This window comes from Anser brachyrhynchus, assembly GCF_964034855.1.
Source record: "Anser brachyrhynchus genome assembly, chromosome: 1".
NCBI lineage: Eukaryota > Metazoa > Chordata > Aves > Anseriformes > Anatidae > Anser > Anser brachyrhynchus.
Genome location: NC_137694.1, coordinates 180,391,113 through 180,406,655, shown reverse-complemented (window position 1 = coordinate 180,406,655; position 15,543 = coordinate 180,391,113). Strand labels below are relative to the sequence as shown.

General features: G+C 39.7%; 1 protein-coding gene across 2 annotated transcripts in view; it reads left to right on the top strand.

Moving 5' to 3' along the window:
- Nucleotides 1-15,543, top strand: part of EPSTI1 (epithelial stromal interaction 1) — a 50,373-nt gene that overhangs the window by 21,749 nt on the left and 13,081 nt on the right. For both annotated transcript variants that reach the window (XM_080589890.1, XM_080589889.1), the window contains exons 6-7: nt 1,148-1,221; nt 11,274-11,367. In XM_080589890.1, coding sequence (XP_080446016.1) covers nt 1,148-1,221; nt 11,274-11,367 — 168 coding nt within the window. The remainder of the gene's footprint in view (nt 1-1,147; nt 1,222-11,273; nt 11,368-15,543) is intronic.

The window sequence follows — 15,543 nt, the reverse complement described above, 5'->3', positions numbered from 1 at the left end:
TCTCATTTCTTTAAGGTATTTTCTGAAATTTCCAGGGCACTTTGTTTAGAGCAAGGTCTGGTTGCTGGGTTACCAAACAATTGCTTTTTTTCATCTGAAGGTGGGAGGTGAGCAGAGTGACACTTGAAGGTGGCAGTGTCTGCTTGCTCAATGTGGTGGCAGCTGTTCTGAGCTTCAGATAGGTGCTCTCCTTGCAGCATCCCCCCACCAACTGCAGAGTGGGAGCCTTGTGCTCAAAATATAGCAGGGCTGAAATCACGGTTTGGCACTTCTGATTTGTTGCTTTTAATACACTGAACTGCCTTTTGACTGCTCTTCCCACTGGACCTACTTACAACCTGTGTGTCAAAAAAAAAAATATAAAAAATTGGCTGGCCTCCTTTTGTCTGGAATTTAGCTTGAGCTACATATTGCTGCTGCAGAAAGTTCTCTAGCTTCTGCTCTATTTTAACATTTTATTCTGCTTCAGCTTCTGAGGGATGGGGTAGCTCAGACTATCTTTCCACTGGGAATTGTGCAATTTTATGTTAAAGGACCTGATTGTTTGTGTGGTATCCAGATTTGCCCACGAGTTTTATGTGTTGAGACTTTGGTTGACTCTTGCACTGGACATAGTATCTGAGGTAGAGTTGGATAAGCATAAATGGATAACACTGGATAAGCATAAATGTCTCCCATCCTCATCAGCCTTAACATTTATCCAAACTGACCAGTACCTGATGCTCCTGAAGGCCACAGGTCCATCTTCTTGAATCATTGTCCTTTCAGTGCTACAGGGCTATGACTGGCTTTTGTGCTCTGGTTCTCATCCTCTACCTTCTCACTAGAACCAATGTTGCACCAGTTGTTTGGAGACATGGTCCTAACAGTGGTGTGAGAGTCATGAAGGCTTACAAGGCCCCTTGTGAGGGTACACCTATCATCCAGGAGCATGGTGTTATTTTCAGACTAGTTTCTTGATGAGTTTAGTAGGAGTTGTTTGTCTGGTTGTGCTTGAATACTTTAAAATTTGGGATTGGGTTACTTGTGCACCCACCTATTGTTCTTCTGAGAACCAGAATATAGAAATGCTTGAATTGAAATAATCGTAATTTTTTTCTTGCTGACTAGAAATCTCAAGTATGTTTTCCTGTTTTTAATGCTGTAGGCAGAGAGACTTGAAGTTAAAAAAAGGCAACAAGAAATGCAAAGAAGAGAGATGTTCCTTGAAGATCAATATTAGTAAGTAAGATTTGAAACTTACTATTTAAATTTCCTCATTTGCTTGTCTTTCCGTTTTGGGGGGTTGGGCTTTCTTTTTTGCTTGCTTGGTTGGACGGTTTTCTTTTGGCTGGTCTGGGGATCAGGAAGGGTTTGGCTTCTGTTGTTGTTCTTACTTTTTTTTGACTTGAAATATTCCAAGCCTCCTCCATACCTTATCCTGTGAGCTCTTTGGTTCAGTAGATTTCTCTTAGCTTCTCAAAGCATACACTTTGAAACGAAAACTGTGAGTTATAGACTGACTTTGTGCTTTCTTTCTCTAACTGAATCAATATGTGATCATTCAATCCAAGACTAATTATCAAAGCAGTATCTAAATTACATCTCCACCCATTTATTTTAGTGAATAGTAAAGAAATCTAACCCACATGGAAAAAAAAATGAGGACTCTATATTCACTACAGTTCTACAGCTTAGATGTAGAGATCTGCTGTGAAGACCTGTTTCCCAATAATCTCTCTTTAATATCAGATTTAGATAGGGCTTAAGTCCTGACATAATTAATTCCTTTGGCAATGAAGTTCCTGCCTTGCTAATTCACTCTACCCTATTTATTTATTTTTAACTGATCCAAACTAATTCTATCACATAATTAACACACAATGCTGTTCAGTCACCTTTACCTTTTTTTATCTTTGACTCTTGAAATTACTCACCTGTGTTTCTAGCATGATTGATTGCTCTTTCTTCCTCTGTGACCTTTGGAGGAGTCAGTTTTGTCCCATACTAGAAGCTCCAGTTCCTTCATCATTTGCCCAGACTCTGTTCTCTAATCTATAGACATTTTAGGGCTTTCTCACTGATCTCAGCCTTTCTTGACATTTTTCTCTTATTTCTTCCTGTTTAGTTTTAGGTACAGTTCTTTCCTAAAATATATTGCTAATGTTCGTCTATATATATTGGCATTTTGCCTGCAGTTTTTCCTCTACTTTTCCCAGCATGGATTTCCCCTCAGCACACCCTGATTCCTCAGGATTTCTGAAGACCCTGCACAATGTTAATATCTCAGCCTGTTCTTGATAGACACTTTCATGCTCTTTGAGCCTAGCCCAAAACAACCTCATCAAATCTCTTCAGTACAGGGTCCTCAGTTATGGGACTTGTTTTTTTCCTGTGGGGATTGTGAGGGTTCTTATTTTCCTGTTTAAATTGTTTATTTGTCTTAAGGCTTATTTAGTCATGAATGGAGACACATCTTTCCCTTTCCCTCATCTTCTCTATCTGTATCTTTTTTTTTTTTCCCTTAGGGTGAAAGGAATTCTGCTGGTTAGTGCTTTTTCTGTTAAAAGTAAGCTTGGTCATGTCAAAAGCAATCCCAAATGCTCTGAAACACCTTCATGTGGGCAGTCAGTCTGTCCCCAGGGGTAGCAGGGGCTCAGGCAGGCTGGGCACTGAGAGGAGACTGGCTGGCAGCCACTCTGTCCACTGATTTAGGAGAGTCTTGTGAGTGTTCAGCTGGAGTCATCCCAGGAAACCAAACTGACTGACATGACTGAAATTAAAGGGGGACTGTTGAGCTCCATTGCAGCAGAGATGTCTAGCTGTCAAAAGATTATTTGTATATACTGTTTATTAAACATATACCAGGAGAGTCCTGTGGATACTGAAAGATGTGAGCTGAAAGCCTACCTACAACAAATGCAATTTTGGAAAACCCTTCATATTGTACAAAATAACATTACTGCCTTCCCTGGTACAATGAAATCCCCTGATGGGAAGAGGAAGGGAGGACTTGAGCAGTAATGGATTTACCACCAGATGTTGAAGTCACTGGTAAGATACATTGGTGTTTCGGAGCACACCATCCCATAGTAATGGGAAGATGTTGTGTGACACTTCAGATCTTGCCAAGTAACTCCACTGATGCACTGCTATTTATTAGAAAAGTGCTTGGTATTTAAAGCAGTTGTGTGCTTTTGTGCACTATGCAAAAATGAGTGACTCATTACTTCCATCATCTAAGAGCTTGTGTCTAGTGGCGAAGAGAACAAATATGAGGTTGTGCCCCCTTCCTTACTGTCTGTGCTAGAATATTTTGATTTCCTTCCCTGCCTGGGAGAGGTCATGCACTGCATATAAAGCAGTGACCTCTGCAAAGCCATGTCTGCGGAACGATTTTAAAAAATAAGCTGCCTTGTTAGTCTGTCTTCTGCAAGCATCTCTAGCTGCAACATCAGTATTTTCCTGGGGAGATCAATGCCTATCAATGGTCTCATTAGCTGGGAAACCTTTTAAATTGATCACCACCATCAGCTGTATCTTCCTCCACAGGGTACAGCCCGATGAATACCTCTCTGGTATGAAATGCTGATTGTATTTGATATGGAAAGGCACATATGGTTCTCGTGTCATTAGCATGCTCTGCAAATAAAGCATAATACTGCCCAGAAGTTCCTTGTTCTGATTAAATTCCAGTCATTATTAAAAACATGAACTCCTCAGTGAAATCCCCTTTCAAACGGTGTATACGTGAAGTGAGCAAATGCCAACAAGAAAAATTGCCTGCTGCCTTGTCCCCTGCCTGCAGACTACAGGTATTTCCTATCTCCTGAAACCCCTGTTAGCATCTTTGTATGGAGCTGGCCCTTGAAAGTCAACTGTATGTGTTATCGCAGTTGTTTGAGTAAGTGTTGTTTTCTTGCAAGAATGAGGTCTAGGCATGCATGCAGAGTATTGTGGAAAAGGCTGTGAGTCTTTTGGGGGATCAGCTGGACGCAGGCTCTATCAGGCGACTGAACTGGGTAAAACTCACAAGGTATGTCCTAAAGTAGCTTTTTATACAAAGTCCAAACAACATTCAGGAGCAGACTTTGGGCTGAAGGAATTGCTTCATGACAGGATTGCTGGGGTTGGTGCTAACACCTGAGGGATTTATTGGTGATAGCATTGCTGTGGCTCTGCCTCTGCAGATACCAGATCTAGAAAATACAGAGTACGTGCACATTTCCCTGCTGAAAGCTACTTATATGTGAAATGGAGTCCTTTCTTCTGAGTAATGGTGTCTTGGATGCATTTTACGTGGATGGCCTGTGGTAGAGACAGTATTTCTGTCAGATTGCATTAAAAGATAATAAATGTATAGTCCATGCTTTGCAATTACCTAATCCTTGTGAGGAAAAGACTGAGTGTAACGTTATAAATGGGAATGAAGAAGAGGTTAGATGGTTGGCCCAGGACTTTTCAGGATGTCCTTCTTTAGTTAGGACACAAAATTTGTCATTTAAACAGCAGTGAGGGATGGCCAGCTCGTGACTTGCTTTTCTCTGTGGCTTGCATGACTGCTCTGTGTAAGCTGTGTGAATCTGAGCCTAAATTGTGGGCTATCTTTCCACAAGGTTTTAGCTCAGCTCTCTGATAAGGTGCTTTCATTTAATTTGAATTTGACTTCCCAGAAACTGTAGCGTTGGATGTGGTCCACTGCATTTCTAATAGCCATCTACCAATTTGTGTAATGGGAAAAGCAGTCCACACAGGGTTTCATTTTAATAGCACACGATGGCAGTTGTACAACTTCACCCTTGCCTTTGTTACACACCCATGTCACTGTTTTTGTGAAGGCTGTACTTCTGTAAAAATTCCTGGCACTGTTGCACTCCGCTACATGTGTGTGCTTGATATATTCAGCTCAGAATTTGGAGCTGGAAACGCAATTTGCCAGAGTGCCTCTGAGTGCATATTCCAAACACAGTGCAGGAGCTTCACCAAACCTGATATACGCTTGCCTGCCAAAGCAGTTTTCTCAAAAGTCATAAAATGCAAGAAAATAAAACCTGAATCAAACCAGAATTTTTATTTATTTATCTATTTTTACAGGATAAATACTCGCTTCCTTGCCAGTTTTCAGTCCTCTGTGATGTGTGGTTCAAACAGAAGGCTGGTAACAAATTTTCCCCACAGAAGTGCAAATGTAAACCTGACCAGACTTTCAATGTAGGTTGCTAAAGAGAGTGAGAGGGCTCACACAAAAAGGTTTGCAGCCTTGAGAATCTTTTGTTTGCTTCTTTTCACCACAATGGTCTTCGTTTTGTTCATTTGCTCCTGATTATTTTAAGCGTTGTCAATTATTTAGCTAACAGGCAGAAAACTAGGCTTTTATAGACATCCAAAGGGACTCTCTTGAGTGTAATAATGAAGGCAGTTTATTGAACGCCTGTGAGGTTGCTTTCTAATTGTATGCATTAATCTGCCCATGCAAGCTGGCTGAAAATATAGAAGCAGATTGCACATGCAGATGGAGCACACAGAATGGAAGATCTATGCAACAGACTTATACAAAACTGCATTTTCCTTAAAACTGGATTTATGCTTATTGCTTCAGATAATAAATGAAACTTGATGTCTAAAATAACTTCCAAGAATATTGGATGAGTCGGTAGGAGGAAAAAATAACTCAGTAGCATTATTTCATTCTGTCAGGAAAACAAAAAAAAAAGGAAGTGGGTTGACACAAAAAGATAGTTTTGGGTGTGAGTGGGAAGTGATGAAAATAATTCTGCTGAGAAAGTTCCTATTTTTATTACTATTTTTATACTTTCTTCAAGCCTTATACCTAAAATGAACAATTGCCACATTTTTTGTTCTTATTCCCTAGACCTTGTGCTCAAAGACCTGCAGGCAAGAATGGCTACCAGCCAAAGATAGCACTGTTTTGATCACTATTATTAGATTTGTGCAAGTCCTCCTTGGCATGCTTGTGCATTACTCCCAATGAAGTCTGTGAATACCGCATGAAGCAAGTAAACTACATAACCAGAGGATAGCTTTTCTTCTCAGGAAAGTGCATTGGGGAAGAGCCATCTACATCCCACAGGAACTTAATGGGTTAGTTATTCAACTCTGTAGTCTTACATCTTATAAATTCCAGCAAAAGATGAATCTCCACACACGTACTCACCAAAAAAATGCGTATCAGTTCATGCTGACAACTTTGCATACTATTAATGTTTGTTATTTTCTTCTTACCCCGAAGTCCTCTGTGTGTGGGTTAGAGTTGAGGTAAGGGAAAAGAATGAAAATCCATGTAGAGCTGAGGGCATGCTTATTGGCAACAGATGGAGGTGTTTTTCTTAAAAATAACTTTCTTAATGGCTTAATTTTGAAGTGTGTGCATTTGGTGGAATTTGTTTTCACAGATCTTGGTTTCAGCCTCTAGCTTCCTTCACACTTAAGCAAATTATTTTAATCTGCAAAAATCCCAACTACAGCTTTGCTTGGAGTCTCTTTCGCCATCTCCTGACATGGAAGCAATGAGAAAGCTGCATAAATGGGCAGTCATCTCATCTACCTTTGGGCCAGCTTCTGGAATTTCTCCTATTTTAACATTTGATTTTGGTGGCCCTTGTAAGGTCATGAGACAGAGGAGCAGCAATCACCCTAGTTCCAGCCAGCCTGGTTTGTTGGTCATAGCAGATGTGTGACTGAGATGTAGTGCACAAGGCAAAGCTGTAGCTGAGGAAGGAGCAAGAGCAGGGTTTAGACCTCAAAGTTTTCTTCTATTCAGTCTGTTGGTTGTCTGGGCCTGGCCTAACCTAGCCTAATTTTAGGCCTGTAGTAAGAATGCACCTACCGTGGACTTTATTGCAATGAACGGCAGCTTTTCTTGCAAATAGACTTATGTAGTGTTAAGCAACAGATCTTAATTTCTGCAAAAGTAGATGAATTTGTTATGCTTAGCCAATTAAATATTCTGAGGTATGGAGAAGTACAGATATGCTTGTTGGTGCTGCAAAAAGATGCATCTTGAATGAAATTAAGTTTGGGATTTTGTTTTTGAGAAGGGGAGTCCTTTTACTATTTAAAAAACATTGTGAATGGTGATGTATGAAACTAACTCTGTGTATGCATTATGCATGGTTCTTAATTTTGCAGTAGAACTGGAGGGAAAGGGTGAAAAATCACTTCAGCATTGCTCACTGGCCATGAATTTGGAACCTGGTGTGTCTGTGTCATCTGTGTCATTCAACATGAGATGCTCCTTTTGTTGTCTTAGCCACTCAGGTTGTCTGCTCTATGAAATGAATATAATGATTTATCTGGCTTAGGCTTGTTTATTTTTATTTTTTACTACTCTTTTTTTTTTTTAAGGGCTCTTAGCATACTTATAGACATTTGTTAGAGTAGAATTGTAATGCCAGAGATCCTGCAGCTTGAGAAACCAAAGAGCTCAGGAACTGTCTTGTTTTCAGCAGTAATAAGTGTCCATTATCTTTTTTAAATTGTCAAAAGAAATAAATAGATTTATGATATATACAACAATATTGTGCTTTGTTTTTTTTAAGCACTGGCATTAAAGCTGGTATATTTTTCTACATTCTGGCATTTCAATATCCATCAATTAAAGCAAAAGAATTAACTGCCACTGGTTTCATTGGGAAGCGGTAATGAAATTACGAGAGGCCTTTTTAATTGATGCATTTTTAATGTTAGTCTGTAAAAAGGACCTAAAGCCAAAAACTATATTTGTAGGAAGAAGAATTAGTTTCATCTTCTAGGCCAAAGGAACCTAGGCTCATTCAGGCTTTTATATCCACCCCTTTGTCTTACCTCAGTGGGAATGTGGAGAGCACATGCCTTTAGTCCCCCAAAATTTGAAATGCATGTAAATTCCCTGATCTAGATGTAGCTCGTGAGGGTGCAGGGTATACTACTGTAAGTCCCTAAATTACACCTTTCTCAGTGGAACACCTAACAGATTCACGTTTCTATACTCTACATGTACTTGTTGCACTTCAAGTATAAGTTTTTAAGTAACAGCTTGTAAGAGGTACACAAGAAAAGACTCTGCTTAAAGAAGAGTTGTGAAATGTAAAGCGTTATATCTAAGGATCCACAGAAAGAGTCGCAACATGGACTGACTTCGACGGTCACGCACTGTCCCCATGTTACTCAACATGTTACTGGCAACAAAGTTAGGATTTTCCCATGACAGCTCTTAAGAGTTTTTCAACCCCAAGCTTGACAGTGCTTCACTCCACCACAGCTGCATCAGTACTAATAAATTTAACACTGCCGATCACTGTCACTTTTGAGGCCAACAGGCTTGAGGCTGCCTGTTTCTGTTGCTAGCAAAGTTTTTCTGCCTCCCAAAATGGGGCAATTGCATCCATAGAGCCTTATGGGAGATATTTGTGGTTAATATTAGTTCCCGGACAGCAGCCAACAGTTATTTGGGAAAGTACTATTTGGAACAGGTCAAAACTATGCCAGGAACTGTTACCACAATGCAGATGGCTGAGTTCCCATTGCTACGGGTATTGCCTGGTGCTATTAAACCAGTATGGGAGTAGCCTATTTTAATTAGTGTAGCAAAAGGCTTGTTCCCAATTGTGTGACGGGAAACAGAACTACAGAATACAACACAAAACACAAAATATTTTTGTAAGAAAACCTCAGCTTAACCAGTGCTTCTAAACACTGCTCTCTTCCCTGCAGCTTGATGTTTCGGGGAAGTAAGAGCTCAGGTTAACAGCCTGTTAGGAGGGTGCCATCTTACTGCTTTGTCTAAATTTTGCATTTCCTTCTGCCTAACTATTTTCAAAGAACATCAGGAGGCTGTTGTATGCAGAATAATGCTTGGCGCAATTCTTCAGCTCATCTTCTTCTTTCCTTCATATTAATTATTTTAGAGGACCACATTTTATCAGCATTTTTGATTAGCCCCTGAAGTTTTAGCAAGTGAGAGTGAGATGTTGCTCTGACTGTCTGTATGTGAAATACCTATGGACACTTTGATATGCTGATTTCCTTCTGGAGAGAATGCTTTCCTCTCTGGAACGTTAATTGAACTGCCATGTCTCTGACTTCCCCCATTCCCTGCAGCGTGGCTTGTGTTATGTTCTACATTATTATGACTTTAGGATTAATATTATGAAAAGTACCATTCAGACAACATTTTGACAGTCTGGCATCTCAAGATGCTCTGCTGGGTTTTCACAGAGACAATACACAGTGCATTAACATAGATGACTGACTTGACACAGTTTGTCTTCAGTCATATTCAGAAACCTGAGTCCCTTTCTTGTGACAGGAAAACATTATTACTGTATCACTTAATGCGGTGTAGTGGGATGTTTTCTGTACACAAAAGCAGTACACATTCTTGCTGAGAAACTTTATTTGCTTCCGCTCTTGTAAGCATCTTTTCTAATACCAAAACTGAGTATCAGTGTGCTGATCTGGGGAGAGTAATGTCTTAGCCATCCACCTCCTTTTTATGCAAGTACTGAGAACTTGTGCATATCCCAAGTCCTTCTTGTACCATCTGTAAAGAATTAAGGCATCCAGATATACCCCCAAGAGGCCAGATATTTCTTTACAGAGCTACAACCTTCTCAGATATAGTCCAGACTTTCTGTAGGAGTTCTTAGTCTTTCTGGTGTAGAAATAAATAGTTATTTTAGCATAGGTAGAGAAACACAATCTGCAATTTAAAACTTCAAGTTCCCAAAATTATTCTGTGCAATCTCACCACTCTACCACTGTACCACTCATCTCTCCTGAAAAGAAAAAAAAAAAAAAGTGTGTGCTTAAAGCTTGGATAAGAAGATACTATCAATTCATTTAACCCTGACATACAGGTGCTTTGTAGATCAGGGAATCTTGTGTTCTTGTGTTTCACTTGGTTCTTTCTATATTGTGCCTTGTCTGAGGTTATCATAACTTCCCAGGTAATGAAGGAAAGGGAGTGAACTGGGAATGCCGAGACTCTGAAGGTATGGTTTGCTACAGTGTGAGCAAGTCCTCTGTACTTAAATAGCTAATGTGTTTTTATACTCTGTAGAGTAGCACAGAAGAACTTGTAGGTAGGTTTCTTTTCGTTTTCTGCACTTCTCCTCAATACACCCACTGACCAGCAGAACATTTTGCATCTACTCTCTGTTTCAGGACATGGAGTGAAAGATAAAACCACTTTTGACAGTCTGTTTCTGCAGTTAGTCATCATCGCTATTTGGCAGACAAGGCTTTTTCTGCAAGGTTAAGTAGCTTTCTTTGCTGTTGGCATCTTCTCCCCCACAGAGTTAGCTGGCCGCCCTGTCAGGAAAGTAAATCTTTGTGTTGAATCCCTCTTGAAGTACTTTCATGCTTTGCAAAGCTGTATACAGAAATAAAATTGCCTCTAACTCTACGCTTTTGAGTGAGCAAGGACTTGAATATATATGCCTGGGCATGCAGGTTAAGAAACTAATTCCTGATCACGGCATTGAAAGTCCTGCTTTTAGTATTTATGTTATTCGTTGTGACTTTGCTTATCTATAATTGGGCTTTGAGCAACCTGGTCTGGTTGGGGGTGTCCCTGCCCATGGCAGGGGGGTTGGAATTAGATGATCTTTAGAGTCCCTTCCAACCCAACCCAAGCCATTCTGTGATTCTACGAAACTGTGAGAGACCTGATGCTACTTTGAAAATATGGTTTATAAGGGATGTGATTGGAAAAATAAAATTGTCCTTGCCAAAATAAGAAATGACAATGTTGTGCAATTATTTTCAGGTAAAGACAAGCTTTTTTTTTTTTTTTTTAATGCTACAAAATGGTTTGAAGTCTTGCTACCTGATTAAGTAATACGTTGTAAGGGTGCATTGTATTGACAGTGAAGGAAAATGCCTTAAAATAATCTTTTAAATTACTTATCTGAGATTTGTGGATCTGGTAAAAGGATTTGCAACAATTCAGTGAAGCACTTGCATTCTGATGAAGTCCAATGGTATGTGAGTCTGTATTTTAGGAGCTTTTACCATGCAGAAAGAAAGCATAGCCCCTATAGACTGCAAATATGCAAATGACAATAACTATTTGCCTAAAAAATTCTCCCAGCAAATGTCTTATCCACAATATAGGTTCTGTTTCCTCAGTCCCCTTTCATTCTGTCTGTTCCCATAACCTTTTGTTCTACCTATGATGTTTTTCAGCAGTCACATGATAAAATGTCTAGTCTAGATTCCAAGGGTGGAATAAAAATCTGTATTTATTTTTATGGAAGTACTAACAATTCTATTTGGATTGGATTTCTTTGTAGCAAAACCAATGAATTATTGAACAGATTGGATTCAGGCTTGCCAAAGAGTGATTCCTGTCAGATTGCTAATCGTGGCCCAGAATCAACAGCATGGGTAAGCAAAACTGTGGAATGTGCAATATTTTTCTGTCAACTTTCCAGGTGCTGTCAATAGTGTGATATTAGAATATTCTAATTGACTTTAATTGCCTATACATAACTCAGAGAGAACCAAGGAGTCTTTCTGGGTGAATTGCCTACGTTGTCTGTGATAAATTGGCAGAGTATCCTACATAGTAGGGGACTGCCTTTATTACTCGCAGTTCTCTCTCTGATAAATATGAGCCAGATTTATATTCTATGTTCAGATCAGAATCTTAAATGTGCTCTGTACCCATCAGTCGGTGGCAAGCTTTTATGAAATCTCAACTAGTTCATGTCAGCAGATGCTCTGCTGCATTGAAAATCTAGTCGGAAGAGCAGCTTATTTCTCACTGCATCCTAAAAGTGATTCCGTAGAGTGCTTGGGGACTTTATCCCAGTTTGAATGAGCCTGGTAAGTATCAATGTAATTAGGGAATAGATAAAGTATTGCTAAAGTTTCATTATTCTAATTGCCTCAAGAAGCCTTTTGCACATCTGATTAGTCTCTTCACATTTAAACCAAGCATTCCTACTGATGTAAAAACCTGCAGTGAGGAATATTAACCCTGAAGACAGAAATCTTCCCCTTTAGGGGGGTTTGAAACTGGGAGATGACAAAGCAGGCAGTCAAGTAGACAGAAATTAATGTTATAAACAATGGTCCCAAGTCAGCAAAACTTGGAAATATCTAATCTGGGTAATCCTATGTCGTATACAACCTTGAACACCAACAGCTGTGTAAGGGATGTAAAAATTTGCCTGCATGTTTCCTCAGAAGCCTTGGAAATGTGCAAAACCCTCTCACAGAGAAATTGCTCCAAACAATATACAACAGCTCTGTCTTGCTTCTGGTATCTCTTCCTGATTTTCAGTTGCTTGAAGAGGGAAGGTGTTATTGAAAGTAGGTTCCTTTCCCCTTTGATTCTCCAGGTCATTTGGTGTCTCTAAAAAACAAGGAGAAATCTTAGCACATGTGAGCAGATTTATAGCTTGAAGGAGCCAACTTCTGCTCAGCAGTGCTGGGTCCTCTGGATTTAATTGTAACAGAGTGGCTTTCTGACTGTCTTTTGTAGTCCTGAGTAGACAAGAAAGATAAAGGACTATGGGAAGGGAGAAAAGATGTTTTGAAACTCCTTCTACCTCCCTCTGAAGCATCCCATGCTCTGAATGGTGAGGAGCTTGTTCTTTAATAGGGAAAACCCAGTTCCACAGCCTTTCGTACGGTGTGAACATGGAACTGTGAACATAAGTGAGCTCATGGCCCTGAGACTGACTTGGATTTCAGCATTTTAGTGTGGTGTCTGTGTGTCTGTGGAGAAGTGGGTGGATGACTAAAGTAACACTTAATTGTTTCAGACATACCAGTGTACCTGTAGCTTTTGCCTTCTACTTGACCTACATACACCTGCCTTTCTAGTTGCAGGTTTTGAGAAATTTCTTAGTAAATTATGCTGAATTACATACCACAGTTCATCTTTTGCTTAATCAGTATCAAAGCAGATAAAATTCATAATTTTTCTGTACTGTTCTTTATTAATACCATCTGATACCTGTCTTTTGTGTGGCAGCATTTCTATACCTTTGTGAATCAATTTATCACTTGCTTATAATGCAGCAATACAGTTAGCAAGAACTCAACCAACTTGGATGAGGTACGGTCTATAGGCATACACACACCCTCTGTGCTCTGCGTCAGGAATCTGAAGCACCTAACCAATGAGTTGTTATCTAAACTTGGCATAGTACCAAAAGGCTAAACCACTGGCGAACCTTGCACTCTAATTTTGATGTTATCTCAGATCTGTCTCCTTTGTTTGGAGTAACTAAAACATTCAGAAGCAATGTATTTGAATCTGGGATGTGTGATAAAACTAGGAAGTGCCTGATATGCATGTTAAAAGAGGGGAAAATATATATATATATATGTATACATGTATTTTTTATTTAAAGTTATTGCTCTAAAACAAATCTGGGACAATTCCATGTTGACTGATTTTTTTCCCTTGCAGCATTTCTTTGATAGTGATACTAATTCAGTACATCTAGTTCAAATTTCAGTGTCAGATATTACTTGATGCATGTGAACAAATTTGCCTTCTTTGGAGTGGTTCTGTCATCGGTGACTTTTTTGGCCTACTTATTTAATCAAGCTCATAAGTAATTTTAATCCTGTCTTTCAAAGTGTTACCAGTCCTGTGTAGATTTTTATTGTCTTCCAACTTGATTAACATACACTCCACACAATTCTCCAAGCCATTATAGAGAGTAATGAATAATACTGGACCCAGAATGAGTCTCCCAGGACAGATGTAACAACTCCTCCCAGCTCAAAATTGAGCTATTAATAATTGCTTTCTCTATTCAGTCTTTTTAGCAAATTATGTGCCTGTCGTTTTAATGGTGTCATTCTGCACACATATATCAAGTTTTGAGAACATTGTGTAGACCTGCAACAAATTTCTCACTAAAGTCAAACCTGCACACTTCTTGTATTATATTATACTGGCTCATTATTTAGTGTGCTATACTCCATCCCTGCTCAAAGACTTTACAGTATAAGTTCGTAAGGATCCTATAAGATCCTAATGCTATGCTGGCCCTCTGCAGACAGCTACAGCTTATGAAAGACCAAGGCTAATCACTGTAATGGAAATTTACACAGTTGAATACTTTATTCACGATGTCTGGTTCAGATTTTCAGTTCTCTTGGCTGCCACCCAACTAATATAGTAAGCTCGATCTCTCAGCTTCTGTTGCCCTACGACCACATATCCCTTTCTGATATTCCTATGGAAATAATCCGGGTTTCCCCTCTGCTACCAGTCCTCCCTTCTGCTTTGTTATCTCGGTAACACTTCCAGTGTTTTTCTGTCTTCCCACAACACCCCACCTCACTGTCGTATATCCTGATTGTGTTTTCTGATTGCTCAGGGTAACTTCATGCTTGCCACTGGGACAAGGAATAGAACGTGCTGTGGCTGCTTTGTTGTGATGTGCAGCTGAACATTCAGCCAAACTGAATGCCTGAAAGGTTTTAGACCACTCCTTGGTTAAATTCTAGTCTTCAGTTTGATCAGTTTTTTAAGTAACTCGAATCCTTCAAATAGTTCTGTTTTGTTAATAACCTGTAAAAAGATTTGGGAATGAGGTCTGGGATGTTGATCCTTCCTCTCCCCACACCAATATGTGTATATTCTCAGCTGAACAATAGGCTAGAAGCCATTCTTATAAGCAAGCTCTTCAAGAGAATGAAAACAGAAGATTAGAGGAAATGAAGCAAGAACAACAGAGGAAGATAATTATACATTATCAGTTTGCATATTGGAGCATTTTTGCATGCTGTGAAACCAATTAAATGCATTGATTACTTGTAGCCTACGCACACAGCTTCTCTATAAGGGAAGTGTTTTTAGTCACTGTTTTCAAATTTTGTGAGAGAGATGAGCGAAGTTGTAAAATTTGGACAGTTATCTTCTGGGTTTGTGGCTATTTGTGTCTGGATGACTAGCTCCTGTTTGCCTCTCCATTTGAACAATTGTGCAGAGCATTTTTTGGATTGTGGTGCACAATTTCATAGTCTAAGGAAACCAATTTCCTCTCTTTCAGGCAGAAGTAATCTTACTGAGATATTTATGATCTCAGATTCTCAATAGTCTCTTTCTAGAGAATAGAGGCCTGTGCACCCTGCCATCCCAAACGAGTATGTGGAAGCACTCAGATTTGCCATCAAGTCTACACTTGCTAACCACCTAAATGAAGAGTTTTGAATTGCCTAAAAAGAGGGCATGCCATAACTACAGGTTTGAACTCCATCTTCTACATGTACAGCATGCATTGCCTGAAATGCATCTGAACCACTGCAATCCCTCTGGCATGGTTTTGGGTACTAGATCCACTTAAAGCTCATCTATGCCAGGCAATAGAACTGTAGTAAGTTGTCTTTCTCGGCTCCAGGTCTAACTGTGCAAGTGTGCGGAAGGCAGCATTGACTGCAAAAAGATATTAGCAAATAGAATCACAGAATGGTCTGGGTTAGAACAGGCCTTAAAGACTATCTAGTTCCAACCCCCCTGCCATGGGCAGGGACACCTCCCACCAGACCAGGTTGCCCAAAGCCCCATCCAGCCTGGCCTTGAGCACCTCCAGG